General features: G+C 39.4%; 1 protein-coding gene across 1 annotated transcript in view; it reads left to right on the top strand.

Moving 5' to 3' along the window:
- Positions 1–23306, top strand: part of GRM7 (glutamate metabotropic receptor 7) — a 350262-nt gene that overhangs the window by 228084 nt on the left and 98872 nt on the right. The window contains exons 6-7 of the mRNA XM_067303664.1: positions 2736–2936; positions 9649–9788. Coding sequence (XP_067159765.1) covers positions 2736–2936; positions 9649–9788 — 341 coding nt within the window. The remainder of the gene's footprint in view (positions 1–2735; positions 2937–9648; positions 9789–23306) is intronic.

The following is a 23306-nucleotide window of genomic DNA, read 5'->3' on the forward strand; positions in this document are numbered from 1 at the left end:
CTCACCCTGCTGAATTAGTTGCAAATTAGGATTTCAATGTTTCCAGTGTAGCTGAGATTTAAAACTGGGGGGGTTGGGGAGGGAGTGGTAGAGAGCATCTTAAACACAGTGCGTAGGTTGTATGGATCCGACTCAAGTGATGCAGTTTGGTAATTACTGAGGGAGCCAAAGAAGGGGGGAAAGTGCACATAATTAAAGATGTATATATAGGGGAATTATATTTTTGCTTATTTCCAAGCAGATGGTTCTGTGGATATTTTTAGATATTCTTTGTGCTCGTAGAATTTCTATAAGAAGTTGGTGATCTCTTTGATTGTATTTATTCATAATTCTAGTCCACCATCTCTCCACCCAGAGAAGAGAGAGAGGATGGATTGAGACTAACGTGTATTTGATGATGTAGGTCAATTACCTTTTGGGGACGCGTGTCTAATCTTTTAGTGAATCCAGTACAAAAAGTATGCTACTTCAGCGCAGAAATTACGGGAAGTGGGATTTTTCCTAGGGCATATTGATTTGTAACAGACCATAAATTGAAGTTGCTTCTATTAACTATTTTAATAACAAATGGAACCTCACTGTTGGACTGTATACAGTGTGTATACACATATATATATCTCTGTATATCTGTGTGTGTGCGTGTGCATATTTGTATAAATGGCTGACATCACAAGAACTGTGCAAGCGATCTAGGTGAACTAGAGTAAGGGTAGGGCAGAGGTAAGATGTGGGCAGAACTTGCTGCCAGTTGTCTGGATCTCTTTTTGCCAAGTTTGGCCTGTGGGAGGGAGCTTTGGCTACAGTATATCTTTCTCTTACAGACTGAAAAGACTTGAAAAGCTTTGCTCATACACTGGCTACAAAATGATCTTCAGACTGATTTAGAGTGCCTGGAGGGACATCTCTGCTGAGAAGGCCTTAACTGCTCTTTCATGATAGTTTTCAGAAAACTTAGTACTTCTTTGGAAGAACGCAGTGGCTGAGTCTGGTTTTAGATAATAGATTCTGGTCCTGTGCTGGTAAAGCTCTAGTTCATTGGTACAGGAGGGAAAGATGCAAACGTTTGACTTGAGCAGCAACAGGAAAATGGGCTTTTTCCTCTGCTAAAATCATGAGTTCTCACAAATTCATTAACAATTTGATTTCCTTTCCTTACTGGTTTCAGTCAACAATTTGAATTCACTGTGCCCTATTTCAAATAAAGCACTTTTTTCTGCCTTGTATCCTCCAACTGAATATTTACTTTGATTGAAGATCTCTGAAATATTCACAAGAGGTGGTTTTTGAAGGCTGGTTTCTCGGAGCTCCTCATGGTATCCAGACCTGTAGGCACTGCAGAAAGACGATCAGGACTGATCTGAGGTTAGAAGAGTGTCACACTGTAAATGGAACAAGTGGACTGTGGTGTTGCCACCCTTCGAAAATAATAGATTACACCTCTGCTGCTTTCATCAGAGCATCTCAGAACACTTAACAAACAGTAATTACATTTCACCAAACCCTGGTGAGATAGGTAAGTATAATCACACATTTTGCAGCTGGACAGATTGAATCATGCAGGTGTTACTTGCCCAAAGTAAAACAAGAAGTCCGTGGACAATTTCAGAATAAAAATCAAGGGCTCCTAATTCGTAACCCGTTATGCCTTGCTTTACCCTCTGAAAAGACTATTCTGTTTGCTGCTTAATTGCAGAGGCCCCCAGTTATCCGCTCACACAACAACAAAACCAAGCAAGCCGCCTGACTGCCTGTTTTTACAGTCATATCACCAGACTACTTTTTCATCTTGAATCTGAGAGAGAGAGAATATTTAAGGCACTAGTCTATTGTTTAAAACACTTAGATTGACTTTTTTGTGTCACTGCTATTGAGTTCTTCAGGATCTTTGTGGTTTAATTTCTGTGTGTTACAGTTTTCCATCTGTATAACACTTTGCTTTCTCAGACATTTTCTGTCTTGGCCTGTTAGATTAGATCTCTGAGGCAGAGGGTTTGCAGTTTCTAACGCACTGGGTGCAACAGTAATAAAGGAATGATTTTCAAAGCACTGCTTTCCCCCAGTTGCAGTTCAGATGACATTAAGGGTTTGAATTCCTCCAAATTCTCCACTGCTAGAATATTTTAAAGGCAGTCAGTGAATTCAGAAGGACATTTGAATCTCGGCAGGTTCAGGAGAAGGGGGGTGCATAGTTAATGCAAACATACTGAGCTCCTGAGGTTACATTAATAGTAGGCATGTTGCCTGAATTCTCCGGAGCGCCCCTTAGGTTGCATCTGAAGTGATTCTTTCTTCCCTCAATCTGGCTATGGCTTTCAATTAGAGACTGGGATTTGAAACAGAACAAAACATCAGACTTTAAAATACCAGCTGTGCTTTATTTTAAATGCTTTCTTCACTCAAAGACATACTTTGGGAGCGTACAGAACCCGGTGTTTTTTGTACTTTCCCTAAGATGGTCCCTGTAGATTATAGTTCCAAGCTTGTGATTACAGTAGGATTTGTCTTTTTGGATTATGGTAAATAACTTGCAAGAATAAGGGCTGATGATTCCACTATCAGGAAAGAAGGATTTTTTTTTTTTTTAGGTTAGTAAAATCATAACTCAAAACTTTGTATTGTATTGGCTAATTCTTTAAATGTGCTCGAAGAGGATTAATTTGTATTTGGTATCAGGAAAATACTGTTCCTTATTGTCCTTCTGTGTGTGTGTATGTGTGTTTGTTTTTAATGTGCAGGGCAGGAGAGAATTGGCAAAGACTCCCATTACGAGCAAGAAGGGAAAGTTCAGTTTGTGATTGATGCTGTCTATGCCATGGCTCACGCCCTCCATCACATGAACAAGGACCTTTGTGCGGATTACCCAGGGGTCTGTCCGGAGATGGAGCAAGCAGGAGGCAAAAAGTTGTTGAAGTACATACGCAGCGTTAACTTCAACGGTGAGCTGAAAGACTATTTTATCAGTAGCATTTTGACCCCTGTAGGGTTTTTTTTTATTGAATTTTACTTAATGTGTTTTTTCATTTAATTTGAGTTTTTTTATTGTTTTACTAGAGTTTGTGGCAAAAGACCATATTTATTTAGTATCTGTTTGAAAGCATGGTGTTGCTTTACTTGATGTAGATGTTTTGTAAAACATTTGAGTCTTGCAGGACCCCAGGTAGCCAAGGCAAATAGGCTAATACTGTGCAAAGACAGAAATTGCTGCTGCTATTTTAAAATACTTTCCAGAAGCCTGTGATTTTCTATAGGAGAAAGAGACAGTTGGGTAAAAACTTCAGCTTGTCTCTGATTAAATATGCCTATTTAAGCCCCAGAAGTTTGTTAACATCACATATCTTTTTTCTTATTTATTCACATTGTTTCCTTTACTTGGAGAAAACTAACTGGATGAAATTCTAGTACCCTAAACCCAGCTGAGCTTCATGTTCCAGCCAAGGGAGAGGACAGCTAAAGGGACAGGTTCATTTGCAGAGTCAGAACTGTGTGATTTAGACCAACTGGTTACTTCAACTTTCCTTCCTCCAGTTAGACTTTAGAGGTGTGGAAGTAAAAACACAGAACCTCCTGGGAATGAGGATGGGAGAATTTTTCTATTCTATTCTATGCTGCCGAAGAGTGGCAGTGATGGTTACAATACCAGCCGTCCCTTTCATACAGTTCCATGGCTTCCACTTCCTTTCCTCTGCATTGCGCTGTATGAATCAAGCCTAAGTACTGGCAGAATTTCCTTGCCTCTGTATGTTTTACTGAAATTTTATTGACTTCATTAATATCCATGGGGGAGATTCACCTGAGCCCAGCCCCAGAGTCACCAGAGCAGATCACTCATAGCAGGTAACGTTACAAGCAATCTAATGTTATTTCCCCTTCATAAACCTTGCTGATGTAGGTACTAGGGGGCTCAGTGCTCTGCTGTAGCTCTCTGTAAGACACAGATCCTGGATTTAACTAAAGGCCAAAAGTTAGACCTCCAAATCCATAGTTAGAACAGATTTTGAAAAGTAATGAAAATGTCCTTTGGAAATGGCTGAGGTAGCCACAGATGTCGATCCCGTGGAACACCAGCTCGCACGGACATCCCTGCTCTGCGGATGACACAGAGATGCCTCCAGAGCAGCCACAGGGCGCACTGTGGCCTGAGGCCACGGGCCCCATGGGTGAGTGCTGGAAGAGCGCTGTGCACCAAACAGACGCTGGCAGACGTACGGCACGGCTCATGCCTGTGACGCAACAGCTTATGTTCTGCTACAGCTGCTTCAGCACCTACATAGAGATAGGAATGTTCAGATTTAGGTTCCTGAATCCTGAAAATTTTGGCCACATCCTCTGGGATTCTTGCTGCAATTTACTAATAAACATTTTTATTAATAAAGTAAAAAACCCACATAAATAGGAACAGAGGGATTTAAAGGTAGGAACAAAGCTGGTCTTTCATGATCAGGTTTGGTCATTTGTGCCAGGGATATTTTTCCTTTCTGTATAAATTGTCTTATGAATGGCGAAGTGTATTACAGGAGATTTTTATTTCCTCTTTTGAAGGAAATGGTGTTAACTGCATCTTTCAAGATGAATAATCTGAGAAAGTCTGGAGAGTTCTACTTTCCTCATTTTGGAAGGTGACTATAAAAAAAAAGTTACAAAGGACAAAGATTAGATAGAAGTACAGTACTCATATACGGCATTGTACTTTGGCCATTTTAGTACTTGAGAACAGCTCATACATTATATGCAAAAGCTGTCTAGAGATGATAAAGAGAATGAATGGTCGTTCTATCATTTTATTAGAGCTGAGAAATAATTTGTGAGAAAATAGGTGCCCAGCTAATTTTGCATACTGTTCAGCTCCTAGAATTAGTTTGCAGTAACTTTGGTTTCCTTATTTGTGTTTCCTTGGTCAGCGTTTTAAAAGATGACTATTTTTCTTCATTTGTGATTTACACAGCCATATGGCGTTTTTCTTTGGTTGTATACATGTGACTCATGGCCAGCACAGGGGCTTGAAGAAGTGATTTGCTTTTTAGCAGGAGAGGAAGAATGATGGCAAAACTGATCCAGTTCTAAACCTTTTTATTTTCTTTTGGCTATTCAGTACTGGCCTTTCCCATGGGGAAAGAACCAATTTCTGTAAGTGTATTATCCAGGGGCAGTTTAGCATTTTTGTCACATTCCTGGGGTGTAATTGCGCATGTGTTTGCATATCCAGGCTCAGCGCTGCACTGTGATGCTTCTGGGGCTCGTTCCTGGGGCTGCGGAGAGGTGTTTTGGGAGACCTACTTCTTTTCAGTATTATACTATATAAAAGTGCAGTAATCTCAAATGCTCTCTTTGTTATTGCAGGCAGGCTTATGACTTTCAAGGAAGAGAACTAGATGTCTTGTTCAGGTGTCTCTCTGATAGGATTTTGGCAGCCGTGCCTCCCTGCTAGGCCAGCCTGTGTCCCAGTGTTAACGTGTCTCACTTGCTGTGTGTGATACTACAGCGTCTGATTGCACATTGTGTTGGCATTAATACAAGAAACCACACCAACAAACAAAAACCAAGGCTATTCAACAGGAGGAAGCAGGAACAATCAAGTAAATTCTCAGGATTGTTGTGGATCAGTTCAGTCTTCCTTGTGATGCAAGCTAAAGAGCTGCCATGTAATTCACCCAATAGACGAGGCCAGGCTGATAAGTCGCAGGGACGAGGCAATGGAAGGAGTAACGTGAGAGGCTTTTTTGCTGGTCTGTGTGGTGTATTTCTGTTGTTTTGAAGCCCCTGGGCTTGTGGGACACAAGTGCTACTACCCAAGCCTTCCTCGGCCATTGTGTTGCCACTCCAGGGGTGGCAGAGAAGTACACTTCTGGGCTTAACTTTCCCTTCTCTGGGTCACTGGTACAGCAGTGCAACTCTGTCTCATCATGGTTAGGGCTTGGAAACCAACATGTGGGCTACCCATCATTAAAATCCTGTTCTTCCAGTCTTCTAACTAAATCTGCAGTAAAAACAGAAAGTAGAACAGTGCGAATGCTTTGTCCAAATTCTGCCTCTGCCAGAGAGAAAAAATATATCCCATTTTCAAGCATCCTGAGATGAGATCCTCTTTGTACGTAATAGATCTCCTTGTAACTATGCAGTTGAAATCATGCTGTCTGTACATGCTTCTGGATTCTTTTCTTTCTCACAAAGATAATGACATTCATAAAGAAAGGCATTTTAATGAAGAGAGTCTGGATTTATACTAGGAGCTCAGTATGATTCTGGTATTGTCTCACTATCCTAAGTGCAGAAAACTCTAAAAATACAGAAAACTTAAAACCCCAAGTGCTCATGCAGTGAGATTCTGAAACTCTCACAATGCAAAATGATTGTATTTTTCCCCAGCAAAAAGCAAAAGATTCTTTTCATGTGACTCCTTCCAGTTCTCAAGCTGCATTAAATGTGAACTGAGTAATAAAGAAACACCTTAGCTAGTTACACCTATCTGGCACCCTATCCTTTTCCTATTAATTCAGTTGTCATCTCATGGTGAAGACACAGAAAGCCTACAAAACCAATTAGATTGTGTCTTTTTTTCAAGTGCATTTTGCAGGTGAAAGGTTATGTACTTTCTGTGTCTGTGTAGTAAGAGGATACTTAGGCTCTTGCTGGGAACGGAAGATGAATTCAAATTTCATAACCTCTGAATGATCAAGAAGCTACAGACTAGAGGCTAATTCTCGGTTTCTGAAGTCCCTGATGGGGCTGTAGCAAAATTCTTACAAATCCTAGGAGAAGAAAAAATAAATCCTAAATTGTTAAAAAACAACTAAACAACCAGATATTTTAATAATTATAGGATCAAGAAGTCTAATAATAATTATGTGTTATTAAAAGATTATTTATGAAAATACTCCTTCTTTGTAATGAGGTTTTTGCGTATTACTTTTTATTATTTTCATGAGTGCACAATGAAACTGGAATTGCAAGAGCAGAATGAAATGCTGTAACAATTTCAAGCAGGACTGAAAGAGTTAAGGTCCTGACAGACAGATAGTGTAAAGGAAGCACCAAAACAAGCACCAGAGCCCACACGGAGGTTAAAGAAGTTTTGCACTTTACTAAGCAGATCCTTGGCTGGGAGTCCAATTACTTCATCTTCAAAGTCAGGAAACTGGAAGCTCCTGCTTGACTTGTGACCTCAGATTATCACAGTTCTTTACATTCCTGCAGATACTAATCTTCCCTGTAGATCCCAGACTTTTCACAGATATTTTTTCTATATAATTTTATAGCAGAATGAAGATATATCTGAAAATAGCAACAGGTGCTTACTATTAACTGTCAAGTGTTTATATCCATGCATGATGTAGGTGTCCCGAGGAACTGTGCACTTAGAGGCCTGTAGAAGTGGCGCAGCACGTAAGGCCACCTTGTGCCTTGTGGAGCCTGCAGCCCTGGAACATCCAAGTACATCCACTGCTGTTAGGGATTATTTTAAATGTCAGTGTTTAAAAGCTGTCTGCAAGGAGTTATACAAAGAAACAATTAGCAGTGACCTACAAAGAGTTTCATTGCTCCCGTGAAACACAGAAACAGCACAGCACATTTCTGAGTGATAGATCCTGATACGTTATCTATTTAGGCCTTTTCTGTGTAAAGGATACTCCATAATAGCACCTATTTTTTATATTGGTCTTCTTTTTATTGACCCTTTCCCACACCTCTCCTGACATGGTGCTGGGTGTTTGTCAGCACCGAATTCGTATCAGCATCATGTGCAGACAGGCAAATAGCCCATTTTGCTTTCCCAGCCGTGAAATCGATAGCAGCTTCACTTTACCCCAGTGCAGCCGTGTTGGAGCAGCCATGGTTTGACCGGGAAGATTTCCAGGGGACGTTTCAGATGGCTCATGAAGGTGACCCAGGTGTGCTGTTAGCTGCTGCCCTTTCTCCTGTTTGTCAGCGAGCTGGAGGTAGCAGAACTTGTCTCAGCTCCTTTGAGTTTGGCAGGGCCCTGACAAATGGCACCAGTTCTAAGTCTGCCTCCTAACCTGCAAACACGTTCGCTTGATCATGTCAATCCTGGGGTTTTGCCAGGATCTAGGGAATCCACAAATGTGGATGCTGCATTTTGGGAGCCTCACTTGAGCTCCTGCACTTTGAACTGTATTCTTTTATGTCAGCTCTGGCAAAGCCAAGCTCAACTAATAATATATGCCCTCTTAAAAGTCATGATTGGCTAAATCCCATTTGTGGCAACTTTCAGGAGGAGCCTAGGAGTTATGGCCATTCCTTCTTATTCACTTTAAGTGTTTTCACTGTAAATGTGTTCTGGCTACATTAATCTGTAATGACAATTAAATATCTGCCTAGTGTTCATAGGGAACTAGTGAGGAGAGATTTCAGTGGAAGATTTTCTGTACCAGTCTTTGAACTTAATCTATATGTGATCTCAGAAGGATTGTAGAATAGACAAAAAACAATTTACCAGGGCTAGAATGGAAACTATGCTAATTCACTCCTTCAAATCTTCTTTCACTTGCCAGAATTCAATGAAGAATGGGAATTGTGAAGAAAACCGTAACCTTAAAGTTCAGTGCTACTACAGGAGAGATTTTTCTTTGCTTTGGGGAAAAGAAAGTTACACAGTAGGAGGAAGCTTTGAATATAGATATACTGGAGCATTGTCATAATCTTCAATCTTGACACAATATTACTCTACCCCGCTGAAACCTGTTTTAATGTATCCTGAAATAAATGTCATCCTTGAAGATTTTACCTAGAGCTCTGAGAAAATACAACATTGCTTTGAATTCTTGTTTAAGAAAGGATTCACTATTGCTGTTGTAATTAAAATGCAGATTTTCTGGTCAGAACTTTCCTGTCTAAGGAATCATCTGTAATGTAGTTCAATTATCAACATACTTCCAGTCTGTGGACTTACTTTGCCCTGAGGAGAACCAATTCTGTGCAGTGTATTTGGATGTGCTGGAGGCTTCACCTCCTGCCCATCAGCAGTGAAGGGTGGCAGACCCTGATCCTGAGCTGGTCCTGACTGAAATACTCTTCAGCCTGTATCAGTGTCGTAGAGGCTAAATAAGGGAGCATGCAAGGAATAGTCTTCCTGTAGTTTACTCTGTTCTTTTCCATCTCAACTGTATGCTGATTACTGGAATAAGAACATATTGTGGAGGAGGAAGCTATTTCTGGATGCCAGTCAAGATTCACTAGACCTGGGCTGACTTCTGACAGCAGTATCTCTCAGAAGCAGATGGAACATTTTCTGGGGAAAAAAATCATTTAGAAGCTCCATTCACAGGGCTGATTTTCACTAAAGAACTCCCTAAGGAAAGAAAGATGGGGAGGAAGGCTGGAGGGCAGAGAGAAGAGCCTTCTGCTGTTTCTTGCTGCATGCAAGGCTAGAGTGAAGTAAAGCTGATTTGGTTTTGCTTCATTTTGTTTTCAGTCAGTGGAATTGGGTAGTGATCATTAATCACAGAAAGAGGGCTAGGATTATGCCACAATGTCCTAGTGTGTTTATTTTAAATGGCTGGGCTGATAGATGACAGTTGCCTGAAACACGTTGCCAGTCTGAAAGCTCTCAACTGTGACTAAATAAATAAAGCAGATACTGTAAAGCTTTGGCTTTTTTTGTTTGGTTGGATTTTGTCTTGTTTCTTTCCTCAGGCAGTGCTGGCACTCCAGTGATGTTTAATAAAAATGGTGATGCACCAGGGCGCTATGACATCTTTCAGTACCATACAACAAACACCAGCACCCCAGGCTACCGGCTCGTTGGCCAGTGGACAGATGACCTTCAGCTCAATGTGAGTCCATTTTATTCTTTACTTGCTCTTCTTTATCAGGTACAATCACTAAATATTTTTTGTCACCCTGCAAGAATTAATACATGGAGCTCTACTGTTTCTTCACAGCTACACAATATATTTTTTTATAGTATCTTCTTTTACTCCATCTTGCCATCTCTCTTCTGTATGCTGAGTACCCAAGCTCTTCAGACTAATAGAGACATCAGATGATTATGCAGATTTTATTGCTTTTGCATGTCTGAAGTACTTAGTTGCCAGCTAGGAAAATGAGCCAGTAATGCATTGTTGTTTGAAACCAATGGGCTTTTATTTTTTGATGGTCTTCAGTTTTTCTAGTTTTGGGAAAGCTGAAATTAAATGTTTTTTTGTGTTATTCACTTTTCCTGCATTACTTTTATACATGCATCAAAGATAGCCATATGAATGAGATGGTCCTTCTGTAAGCATGTAAGAACAGAGGATCAAAGACCCCCAAAATACTTTGTTGTTTCCCAGGTGAAAAAAACAAATGTGACTGGTAACAGAGAAAGCTAGAAACTCTTTTTGCAACTTCATCCAGACAAGGACGTTTTGTGATAGGTCCCTAGCTTAGATCTCTGGAGATCTATGAGTTTGCTCTTTGGCCCTGGCACAGGCTTCCTGCTTGACTTTGTGCAAGTTACTTGGGCCTTGAATGCATGCAGAAGAGGTGCCAGTTTAACCTTATAGTTATGTGACTCTTTGTAGATGTTGTTATTAAAGCACAAAGGCCATATATTCGGTTCAGTTTAACAGTTTTTCAGCAGTAGAACCTGCATAAAATCAAGGTATTCCTAAAGTGAAATGACAATTGCTACCGAAGGGTTTTCTTTCTCAGTTAAAGTTCATACCTGAGATTTTACTAGAGGAACTTGCCTAGGAGGTCAGGAATTCACTGGTTGTGTTACTTTCTGTTGCAAGAAGTTCCCTGTTCAGCGTCATCTAAAGGGAAGACATCCTTGAGTGTATTATGGCTCTTTCTCTGCCTGTGCATGTGGATTTCCTTTGGAAGGAAACCAGTGTGGAAGGGAAAAAGAAAGACTGGTGTGACCATGGTCCAATCCTGACACACAGTCAAGAGATGACCAGGATGTACCTGGGATAGCAACTGTAACTTGGGCTTCAGTTTTTTGTATGTAAATACTGCATAACAGTTCCTTCATTCCGAGAATGAAATCTATTAATCACTGGGAAGTCTGAGCTACTAATCAAGCTATATAGCTAGTATTCAAACTATATACTGCTTAGGCAGATCAAAGTATTATAATTTGAGCTATAACAGAATCCAGAATGATTTCTTCTGCTGCTTTTAATGTACTTGTGTCTTTTTTAAATGAAATAATTAATTTGGTTTACCAAGGTTCAGTTTTCAAGACTGAACACAATATTTTACTCTTAAATTCTGACTCGTTTTGATTTGTCATATGCTATTTCAGTGTTTTTCAACTTGTGACGTTCTATTTAAGGCAAACTGCTATATTAACTTGCAATTTACAATTCTTTTAGCAAAAATATTAATATTTCATTAAGTAAATCCTACTTTACAGAAACTACTCATCCTGATTCATTAAAATTTAAAACTAAATTAATGGAGCTTGATTTGTATTCCTGTTGTTGTGTTAAATGTTTCCATAAAAAGCACACCCTCCTCACCCTCATATCCTCACGCGCCTACAGTGTTATATCAGTAGCTGAGATTGTCACAGTAACTTCCCTTCTACGCACTTATTGGTCTTAATTTCTCGCCAGAATCCACACAGGGATTAGCATTGTTAAGGTAGTCCACGTGCATATTTTCTTACAAAAATAAAATTGTGGCGTTTAGAGAAGCCAAGGTTTCCTTCCTAGAGAAGCCAATCAAAATAATAGATACTGTTAAATATGTCCCAGGAAAAACTGCCATAGGCTCTAAGTTGTCTTCGGTAATTATTGTTGGAGATAACACTTTAGGAGATATTTCTCCAGTTCTCATTTCTTTAATACCGACATAAGATGAAAAAAAGAAAAAAAAACAGCAAGAAATGATGGTTTGGTGAGAGATTGCTAATTCTAACTTAGAAAATGCTGAGGGGGTACTCCATTTTACAAGCGACTTGTCATCTTGGGCAGATCTCTTAGTTCTGTGCGTTTGAATTTCCTCAGTTACAAAAGACAAAAGTTGTACTGCACTATCAGGCAGTCGTACACTCCACATCTCAAAGATGGTAGGAAATTAAGTGCTGAAGACTCTCATAGGTAAGTAAAATATTTGTTTCCTTCTCTTATCATCATCTTCATTCAAAGAATGAGCAAGGACATGTATTTCCATGGAAGTACTACTGTTAAATCTATGGTCAGTCTAATCTCACAGTGGTATACTTTATCTTCTCCTTCACATTTTAGAATGCGAGGCAGAAGTATGGGGGACAGGGGACTGATTGCTCTTGGTATTTTTCAGATATTTATATATTAATATGATGGACATTTTCTTCTGTATTTTTAAAGTAAAATGAGGAGTTCGTTCTTTTTTCATTTCTTTTTCTATTGCATGAGGCACTTATTGGATAGACTGAAGAGATCTTTAACAACATATATTCACAAGTCTTAAAAATATGCCTTATCACTTTGTTTTCTTTTTCTCATCACCAACTTATAAACCTGGTTTTATGAAATATCTGAGACTACGTCAGTATATTTGTCTCAATCCTGATTGCTTCTCCACATCTTTGTATCGCCTTTGCTTTTTTGTGCCTGGCAGAAATGTTCAGTAAAGGCAGATGACTTTATTCTGTGCACATACAGGACCAGATTCTGATCTCCCTTTAACAAGTTTATATGTGAAGTGTCTCCTCTGAGTGGAGTTGACTGGATTTACATTTCTGTATCTGAGGTCAGAATTTGGTCAACTACCAAGAAAATATTTTGTGACTTTTCACTGCAACAAACTTAGGACATAATGTAGTTTTTAGGCAGGGGCAGTATAATCACCAAATTTCCTTTTGCTTGCTTGATCTCAAGCAACCTAACACAACTATGCCTAGCACTCAGGGCGTGATTTAGTGACAATTCTGGCTGTATTTCATAGATATCTACGCAAGGATAAAATGAGCAGATGTCTAATTTTAAATGGTTTGGCCAGTATTCCACTGAAAAAAATGCTGCAGTGCTTTGTTCATCCTGCAGTGAAGTTCTGATTACAAGAATATCCATTCACCTCCCATAGGAGGTCATGGAAGAGCACCTTCTGCCTCTCTCTGTTTTATGAAAATTACGGAAAGCTCTGGCCAGCCCTTTTTGGCCCTCTGCATGCAGATTTGGTATGCAATATTTATACTTTGCTTCCTGCTACAATTTGAAATGCTTTGCCCTGAATTCAGGGCAAAGTTTGGCCAGCTGCATCCTCACTGAAATCTGGTATCTTGACCCGCAGCACCTGCCTAATAGCAAAGATAGTGCTAATTCAATTAGACAATAAAACTGTTAACCACAGTAATATTAGCATCTGAAACCAGGTCTGTATTTTACTATGCCAGTATTGAGGGGACACTCATGTATTAAAGGCAGTCACATCATCCCAAGGAGATAGAAATACGTTGTCCATACTTAGCTTTAAATTGATCAGAAATACAGTTGATTAAGGCAGCATTTTGGAATGTCAGTGCACTTACTGAACTACAGAAGGTGCTTTCAATGTATGTTACCAAAGACTATGGTTTTATTATATTTTAATGCATTAAAAAAGCCATGATTTAAACTCATATGTTCAAGCTGCATGCCTGTAGATTGTCTGTTCCTTTAAAAGAAGAGGAGAAGAGAAACAAATAGTAAGAAAACCTGTGTTGGTTGTCTTTCTCAGAAGTATTATTCTATTGAACTGGTGTATTTTTAGATTACGGTGGTAATTGTACAGTTTAACTTTCACTTCAGATTTTTCTTATTTGTCTCAAAGATGCATACACATTTTTCCCATACTTGAAAGCTGTCAGACTTGTTAAATACAACATCAGAAAAGCATTTTTTAATGAGCTTATTTATTAAGTCTCAGGCTACCTATATATTTACATTCTTTTGGTCATAAGATTATCCATTATTATGGCTGTTGTTTGATGGTGTGTTTTAGAAGCAAGACATGCTAATGGTGAAAAGGAGCAAATTTACCATGAGGGAAGGGAGGTGAGTCATGGTACCAGATGGTTTTTGTTTGGTTTGCTTTTCAACTGAGTAATATTTCAGTTTTTACAATAGTTAGATCACTAACACTTGTGCTGTTCAAGCAATAGGAAGATGATTCTGTGGGTGAAGCATGAAGATAGAGTGGCCAAAAGATATGGGTTCTGCTTCCATCTCTTCAGTTTCTGTTTGACTTTTAGAAAGATAATTAAGTCTCGCTGCTCTGGTCTACCTCATCTATGCCATAGACACAACAGCAGTGGGTACCTTCTTGACTTGTGTGCCCTTATTTGTTAGTCTTTGTGAAGCACTTTGAGGTCTATCAATAGAAGGCACTATAGATATGCAAGGAACTGGTTGGCCAGCTCTGTTACGTGGCTGAGCTCTATGAATGTAGCTTCCAGTGCTTTGAAGTGCCTGAAAAAGACAGAAACCTCTGTCTCCCAGAGGAACTGATGTGCTCGAAGGAGAAAGAAATGGATCACTCCTAGAGGAGCTGAAGGTTCTCAGGAAAATTTGGTGATACTGCTTCTCTTCCTCTCTATGTAGTTAACCCAGCAGTCCTAGGTTTATTATGTTTTCACATCCAAACCTCTGCAAGTATCCTTGAACTATCAAAACCCCAAAATAAAAAAAATCCCTGTGAATCTTAATTTTCCAAGGAATTGTCTTCTGCATATCCTCTCCCAGCAGCTTTCCCATTATATTTCCTGTGATTCCACAATTTCCCAGCAGTGCCTGAACTCCCTCCCACATCCCTGTATAATTTGCTGTGCGAGTGACAGCCATATTGTGGCTGTCTTTGAGTTATCCATATGCCAACTGGCCAGCTAGCTGGCCAAACAGAAAGGATGAGAGAGACACTCAGGGTTGGTGGATGTCTTTCTTCTAGCCATCCATTGGTTTTTACTAATCCTGCAGACTCATGCTCCAGAAATCTCTCTACTTCTCCCAATTATGTCTCAAATTGGTCATCAAGTTCCAAAGTTAACAGGAAGGAAGTTATTACGGATGGATAAGCAGGCAGTGTATACATATGTTCCTCTTCCTTCAAATTTTGCTCTAAAAAATATGGCAAAATGTAGAAATCCCCAACAATTCTGCAGAAAGCACAGTTAAGTAAAACCTGTCTTGCTGTTAGTAATTATTGTTCAAAATGTCGTGAGCACAAAAGTGTTGCCCAGTAAGTAGACTGTTACTGGATTTGGACAAGTAGGCATACTGATTCAATCTCTGGTATCACTGAAGTGGATGGCAGACTTCCATTTGACAGAAAAGCAAGAATTTTCTTCCGTTTCTATCCTGCTTTCCTATTTCATATTGACAAACATCTTGGGGTCAGTAAGCATCCCAGGGTAACACTATTTAAAGTTTTCACTTTGATAAGTGACTTAGTCTTTCGCTTGGCTTTGGTTTGGATATGCCACCACCATTGAGGTTGAACCTTCAATAAGCTGGAGGGAACAGTGTGGAAGGAATTTGCAGTGTGGAGCTGGAGAGAACAGTGTGGAAGGCTGTTGCATAAAGACGCTAACGTGCTTTCTATCATCTAATAACAAATAAGTTGTTGGGGTACTGAGTTCCTGCGCAATGGAATCGAGGTCTTGACTGAATATCAAGAATCAAACTCTCTGTGAAGGAGGGGTGCCTGCCTTCATTTTGTGGCCGAATGCCCAGCTAAGCTGTGGTTTTAATCTCGTAACGTTCCTTCTGCAACTTGCAGTGCTATGGCAGATGTGACTTTCTGCTTCACCTTCAAGTTAGTGTTGGTGAGTACCGAAATGATTACAAGAGACCTATTTCTTTGTCATTACAGGATATCTTCCTAGAGCAACTAACTTTTTTTTCAGTTCCGTCACTTAATTAGTGCTGTACTTCTGGCCTGTTAGTGTCTTTATAGGTTGCATCATTTTGTTTTAAATGCATCGGTATCTCCAGCTTGTCAAGTGTACTCTTTCAGCTCACTGTTATAGCTTAGGAGGGTGCCACTGGGCACTCGGGTACTGACCAGACTCTGCAGCACATTTTCAGGATGACTGAAGAAGGTGCATCCTGGATTGATAAAAACCAGTGGTGGAATACATGATGCTCTGCCCATTGTACTGTAGAGATTTCAGGTAGCTCTTACGTGAAACATCTTTCATTTCCAAAGCATCAGATGGGGTTAAATGTTAGCTCCAGATAAAATTTAAATGTCTCTCTAATTAATTTGTTTATAAACAGAAACAGTTACATACTAAAGATGCCCAAACCCTCTGTGTGCAGAGAGAAACAAAAAAATCTGTATTGTTTTAGAGACGTGCCCCTGAATTGTAAATTGTTCAGTAACATTAAGAAGTGTACAGCTTGATACATGACTGCTAGTTATATGGAGTCTTTTGCGTGCAGAATGCAGAATGCTGTGGCTGCCTAGGAATTCCTTAGTCTTTTTGTACTTTCCTCCAGCAATAAGTGATATATTAGTGCAATCTTTCTAAACAAGTGCTTAGAAGATTAATAGTATTGATAATTTTCAATATGGTTCCATAAACATGTACATTACATAGATCTAACTCTGTCTATAAATCCTGGTTCACATTATATATAGTGTTAGGAAAACAGCCGCGTGTTTGTTAGTAAACTCTGTCCTCTTTGGGGAAATAGCTATGTTATTTTCTTCTGTGTAGGTTCAGTTCAGTATTTTAGAGGAACAGGAGGATGAAAAAAAGTCTTGCTTTATAGAACATAACATTCATAGACCTCAGAGTCTCTCTGGTCTTAGAGCAAATAGGCACTGCTTAGAGCTTAGTGGTCAACTTCTTATCCTACAAAGAAAAATGGCAAGGAAGAAACCGGGAGCCACCTCCGACACTGCCGGGAGAGAGGCAGATTTCAAAGGCAGTGACTGCCAAAGAGAACAATGTGACTTGTATACTGCAATTCTCCCCCCAAAATATAAAATAGCTTTGTAATCATCTGTGTAGTTTATGCAAATCCTGCACACTTCAACACCTATTGCATCTATTTGTCCTCTGACTAATCTATTTAAATGCTATAAACATCTCTGTTAGAGATTTTGGAAATAAATGTTGTGAATAGCAGGCTAATGAAAAGAGTAATTAAACATCTAGCATTCTGGTAAGAGATCTATATATACCTGACATTTTTGGTAAAATATTCAGAAAGACAATTAGATCCAAGGAACTGATTTACTCAGTGAAGTTTGACGCTGAACAATATTCTGCCAACAGATGGTAGTTTTCTGAAATAATGTGTTCAGATTTATTTCTGTCCATTGTTTTCTATTTTTTTCTTGGGGATGGAGCATGTTCAGAGCAGAAGGATTTTTCAGAATATTTTACAGCAACGGTTAAATCTTTCTGGAGCATATGCAAATTTAAAAATTTAAAAGCTTGTGATTTCACCAATTTGCACCAATGTGCAAAAAGGCACATATCTGGCCGATTAGAAGTTTTTGCTTCACATAGGGAGACATGAGATAATTTCAAGGCAATGATCATAGGTTAGTTACGTTTGTAAAAGAATGTATTTGACCTACTATGTTGAACCATTTTGTCTGAAATTTAAAACCATTGACATATACCAGCCTAGAAAATTTCAGCTTAAACAATTTCACTTAGTAAAGTTATAAGTAACTGAAAGCAAATATTGATAGCATTACCAGTTCTAGCTCCTATATGCATGTAATATATAATTGCAAAACCCCTGTTTGCAAGTGTATATTTACATATGTATGTGTATGTGTTTGTATGTATGTATATGTGTGGGTCTATGGATGGATGTATACACATGCATAGACCTTTGCAATGTCAAATCCTTATGGTTTGTATTGGTTTGCAACATCTAAGAGAGCTTGAAATCATTTAAAGATTGCATCAAGATGGATAAAAATTGGTATCAATTTACTTTCCCATTTCAGTTATTGTCACATAAATTGGCCCTTGTAGTGTCATTTCACATTCCTGTTACTGACTGTAATGAGTAGCTGATATGAAGATAATACATTTATATTGCAACCTTGAGACTGGAATCTTGTAAGATGGTAGGTTGACAGGAGGTATGCATTATTCAGGTGTTAGACAGGCTCATTAAATAAATTCAGCAAATGAGGTCAGGATGTTATTTAAAATTAAGATTTTAAGTATTAAGTATGATTAGTATGTTTTGTTTTCATATGTCACTGCAGTATCTTAAGCTTTCAGCTGATGCAGCCAGTTGTTGAAAATTACCACAGTTTACATTTTTAATGAAATCAGCTAAATTCTTAGATTTAATTAACTGTACATGACAGTATATTGACATACATGGAGATGCAATTGTGTCCAAAAATAACAAGGTTTATGCTAAATGGAAAAAAAAAGTATCATTTTAGCCATTGATGTGTCATCTGTGTTTTCTGAAAGTAACTTAATATGGGCTCTTATTTCACATGGAAATATTACTCATTCTCTGCAGTTCCTGGTGAACTAAAACTGCCTCTGACTGACCCTAGACTGAGACTATGTTCCACAGTACCTAAATGAAATGACATTCCTTGTTTTCCCAGGGAGTAATTTGGAAATGTTACTGTGTCCAAAATAGCTAGTTTAATGATACATTAAAAAAAAAAATCTGGACTTATTCTTTAGCCATTTACACCTGATTTAGCTGAGATAAACCTCTTCAGGCTTTTCTCCCCCATGGCACTTTTACTCTCACTCTGTATCTTCCGTTTTCCTGAACTCTAATTCTAACCCTGAGCCGAAACTGAGACTGAATTCAGTGGCACCTGGAGGAATGATGCTCTGTTTTCTCACATGATGGCCTCATGACTGCTGTCCTAATCTGACTTTGGCCTCTTCTCCCACTTCTCTTACATTTCATATCTCCTACTTTACTAAACCTTAGCCTTTATGCTACTGCTAACAGGGGGCTGAGTCTAGGCACGCGGGAGCACTAGGAGACCTTTCTCCTTCAGCAACATGGTAACTGCTGTCCTAAGTTTACCTTGGGGGGTGCTGGCTTATATCAGTCTTAGTGCCATTCCACAGTGTCTAGTTTATTGAGCTGTGGCCCTAGCCTGAGACCAGATTTCATGGCACCTGAACGAATGACCGTCCCTCTTTTTTCCCTGCTATAACCTAGCAGTGACGTCCTTATCCACCTTTTCCCCTTTGTGATGCCAGGCAGAGACCAGGCTCAAACTGGTCTCCTTGAGTTCCTGGGTAGACGGCTTGCCAAAGGCACCGGAAAAGGAGGTGCCAGTCGTCCTTTGTGTGCGAGCTAATGGCTGGAGCACAAGCGTTGTCTGGGTGGCTCAGGTGCCCTTGGATCTTCAAGGATTCAAACCTAGCAGCCTAAGACAAGCGTCTCAACTATGGGGTAGGTATGGGGACGACCTGCTCCATCCGGCAGTGCGAGTTTGCAGTGTAGCCAGGAATAAAAGCTTCATGGGGCCAAGAGGAGAGCAACCAACTGTGCAACCAAGCGGTCACGACAGTGCGGAGCCTTGCTTTGAGGTTCTTTCTCTCTTCCTGCTTAGCAGTGTTACAGCAATTAGTCATTGGAAAAAATGAGAAATGGTCTCACTTTTGTGGTCACAGGTGTCTAGCTTTGTGGGAATTATTTCACAGAATATACACTACTAAATGCAAAGTCCTTTCTGAAAGGTCTGCAGCCTGTTTTCAAAGTTCTTTGGTATTCGTTGGCATTTGTGAATGCATTCTTCATTAGGCCCTCAGCCAAATTGTGTGCAATCCGTCAAAAATGTAAAGGTGGATAAGTACATCAGTGTGTTACTAAAATTCATCCTAATTACATATTTGGGTTTAGCAAGTTACCGTGCCCAACATGTCAATGGCTATAATGTATACATTAATAATAAATGTTGTTTATTTTGTTCTGTCATTAGATTCTGTAATCTTTCATTGCTCATGTCAACCCTGACTGGCATGAACACCTTTAATTATCTTAACTTGCAGAATTAATTTTCTCTCAGCCAACTGGAAGGGAATTTTTCAAACCACTGGCCCGCTGAATGACCATATGCTAATTCCTTAGTCCTCGATGATGTGTCTAAAATGTATACTAATAGGCAGCGGGACTGAAGTCACCAAAGTCCTGCTCACATGCTGTGGTTACAGTCTGACTTGGTAATTTCTCTTGGAATAAAACTGATGCAGATTGTAGTACCACAGACATTTTTGATGCATTAGTTTTATAAATTGCTGCAGTAAATAATTTTTTTGCCAGATAAGGGCAAAGCCTCAAAATACATGACAGTAACTGTGTGAACCATGCAGCAGTTATTCTGTATCACAGAAGAGACCTAAACAATTTATTCCAAAATGTCAATAAGTGCAGATAATCACATTAGTACCTGGGTTTTCCTAATAAAAAAATCTCAGTTAATGCGTATTGTAAGCCAGAGAATGTTGTAAGTGTCTCAGAATTTCCTTCAATGTATTTGTCCCAGACATTTGTCATGTAATGCCAAATTAAACCAGAAAATCTTGGGAGTAGCATGATGTTGAATGGATTAACATCCAGATATATATAATAGAAAGCTGAGGATTGGTCTCTATCACATTAGCAAATAGTTTTAACGTATCCTGCTGCAGCTGAGTTACTGATCTGGTAGTCCTGTGTAATTGTCCCGAAGCAAGATATTATATGAGGTGAATCAGAAATCCTGCCAAGGTGTCATTTTTTGTTATGAAGAGAATAATTTAAAGAGAGAATTCTAGCTGTAGGAAGCTTTGATATGGCTAGGTGTGAATAGCGTAACAGAATGTAGAAGAACAAATACATCCTCCCTTCAGCCAGCTGCGTCTGTAGAATTAGAAAATAATTCACAAAGAGAGAAAAATCAGACCAGTGTGGACCCATTTCCTGTCTGTTACTTGCCCTCCTTGAAAATCCTAAAAACTGTATTTCTTAAAAAGAAGAGTTATTCAGTAAGTTGAGCTTTCTGTGTAGATGTTTTGCTATGTAGTTTAAGCTTACACCTCACTTGGAAAACTGGCTCAGACGTAGGATTAAAGATGTGAAATGTCATTTCCTCTTTGTTATTGGCCCATTTTGCCTTGCTGGTAACATACGCTGTATGAGCGGTGCTACCATGGGCAATGCAAAGTGAATTAAGCTGCATCAGCTTTTGGCAACTCTGACCATCGTTATAATTTTTGTGGAGGTCTAAGAATGTCACAAGGTAAAATGTTTGTAGGGATATAAATGCTAAAGGAAAATCAGACTGAGAGCTATAAAGAAAAAAAAGATTACGTAGCAGAAGACACATATGACTTCACAATTTGCCTCATCTTGCGTTATTCTCTTAAATATCCATGAACCTGTAGGCAGTCAGACTTATGCTCTGAGAATGAGTAACATAAGAAAGAGAAGGTCAAAAAATAAATAACTTATGTTTTTAAAATCGGTGATGTTTCTTCCCCTACACATCACTTCTTAAATCCTTTTTTGCAAGTCTAATGTATATTTGTCAGCAGATATATTCAAGAGCAAATACTTTGCTGGGATTTTTACAGATAACAGGTTTGGCTGCTTTTGGTGGGGGTAGTAATGTCAGTTTGTGTTTTATTGAGGGCGTAATATTCTTTTTTAATACCTGAAAATGCAAAAATGCTTTTCAGTGACAGATGCTTGTTGCATTTGGAAAAGTTCATCCAGCTACATAAAGAAAAATACTATATGTGTGAGACAAAGCTGTTTTTTTGCTCACCGAGCACCTACTCTACAGCCGTTCAGTGCGTAGAAAGCAGAATACAACAATACACAATACACCCAAGAATGGCTGAACATTCGGAATTTTGCAAATACCTGTCATGAAATCAAGTAGAAAACTCAGTTTTCTGGTTAGGTTAGCTTATGGGACTTGTGCTGGGTGAAAACGTCTCTAAAGAGATTTACTTTGGCTTCATTTTATTTTAGTTAAACATATTTTTTAAATTGGTAATAACTGCTATGCAGGGAAACTCTCAGCATATCCAGCAGGTGTATTTTTGTGTCTGATACCTTCCAGTTCCTCAAAGACTGCAGGGACTGTCCCCACCATCCCGACCCCAAACCACTGCACTCTGCCCAGAAAGCGGCGCTGGGCGCAGGAGCGTGCCTTCCTGGTAACGCTTTGCCTGCGCCAACATCAGCTGTAGCTTTGCTGTAGATTTTAAATGAATCAAATTGTTCTCTTCTTTCTCACTCCCTGTTCCGGTTCAGCAGGACCCACCCCTTACATCAGTTATAAAGGTGCAGCATCGGTTACCTCGTAGCTTCAGTTTAAGTGGCTTTATGCACCTTTAATGCAACCAGCAAATGAGGGGTTCTTTTTGAGTGGATAATCTTTAATGACAGAGGGTTGCCATAGCAGCTTATCTGTTTGTGTCTCATCCTTGCGCTGGCAAGGGAAGTTTGACAGAAAATATTATCCGTATTTTAAGTCCTTGAACTGGAGGCAGAAGATACGATGAGACAGGAACAGTAGCGATTAGCACAATAAACACTGGTAAGCCAAGGCTGGATGCTAGTAAAAGATAACGTGTCTGAAAAAGAGAGAGAATCTCAGAAGTATCAGCAAAATATAGTGATTGGATTTCTGCTTATAGATCAAACATGTTTAGTTTCCTCTTTTCCTTTGCAAAATATATGCACTTTTTTGGCCCAGATGGGTGGCACCCCCATGGAGGTTCAGGTCTGAGAAAGCTCCGCTGCGTAGCAGCAGGCTCCTGGCTGCCCAGCAAGAAGGAGCGTGGCAGCAGGGGAGGTTGAAGTGGTGGTAGGGAGTTCAGGGAAGCGTTCAGAATTGTTCACTGTCCCAATATTTTGTTGCTAGTGATGAGAAAGCAAGTGCACATAAAATCCTGTCAAAATATACTTTCTTCTTACATATTTTGTTCAGCAGTTAAGATTTGTGGGTTTTTTATTCTTCATGGCATTGACAAAGAAGAAAGAGATTCTGGAACATAAAACCTCCCAATACAGCAGAGAAAATGACAGTACAGGGAAAACACATTCACTGTTTTGTTTTGTTTTGTTTTTTTTCCCTGCAGTTTTCTTTGTGAATAGTATCTACAGGCTATCACATGGGGATTGGCATCAGAAGCTGCAGCTACAGGGCGCCCCTTCATTAAAAGGTGAAAGATGCTTTTTGCAGAATATCTCAGTGGTTTGAAAAGGACAGGGGCTCAACACTCTCTGTCTGTTTTAAGGTTCTTGAAACAGTTCCAGAGATCCACTTGGAGGTTTAAATACAATTAAACCTACGGCATGCGATGGATGCCTTTACTCCGTCTTTCATCACAAATCCATATGCTGCATCTGACTGAGGTAATTAGATAAATCCTGTATACCCAGAGG

This window comes from Apteryx mantelli, chromosome 12 (assembly GCF_036417845.1).
Source record: "Apteryx mantelli isolate bAptMan1 chromosome 12, bAptMan1.hap1, whole genome shotgun sequence".
Classification (NCBI taxonomy): Eukaryota; Metazoa; Chordata; class Aves; order Apterygiformes; family Apterygidae; genus Apteryx; species Apteryx mantelli.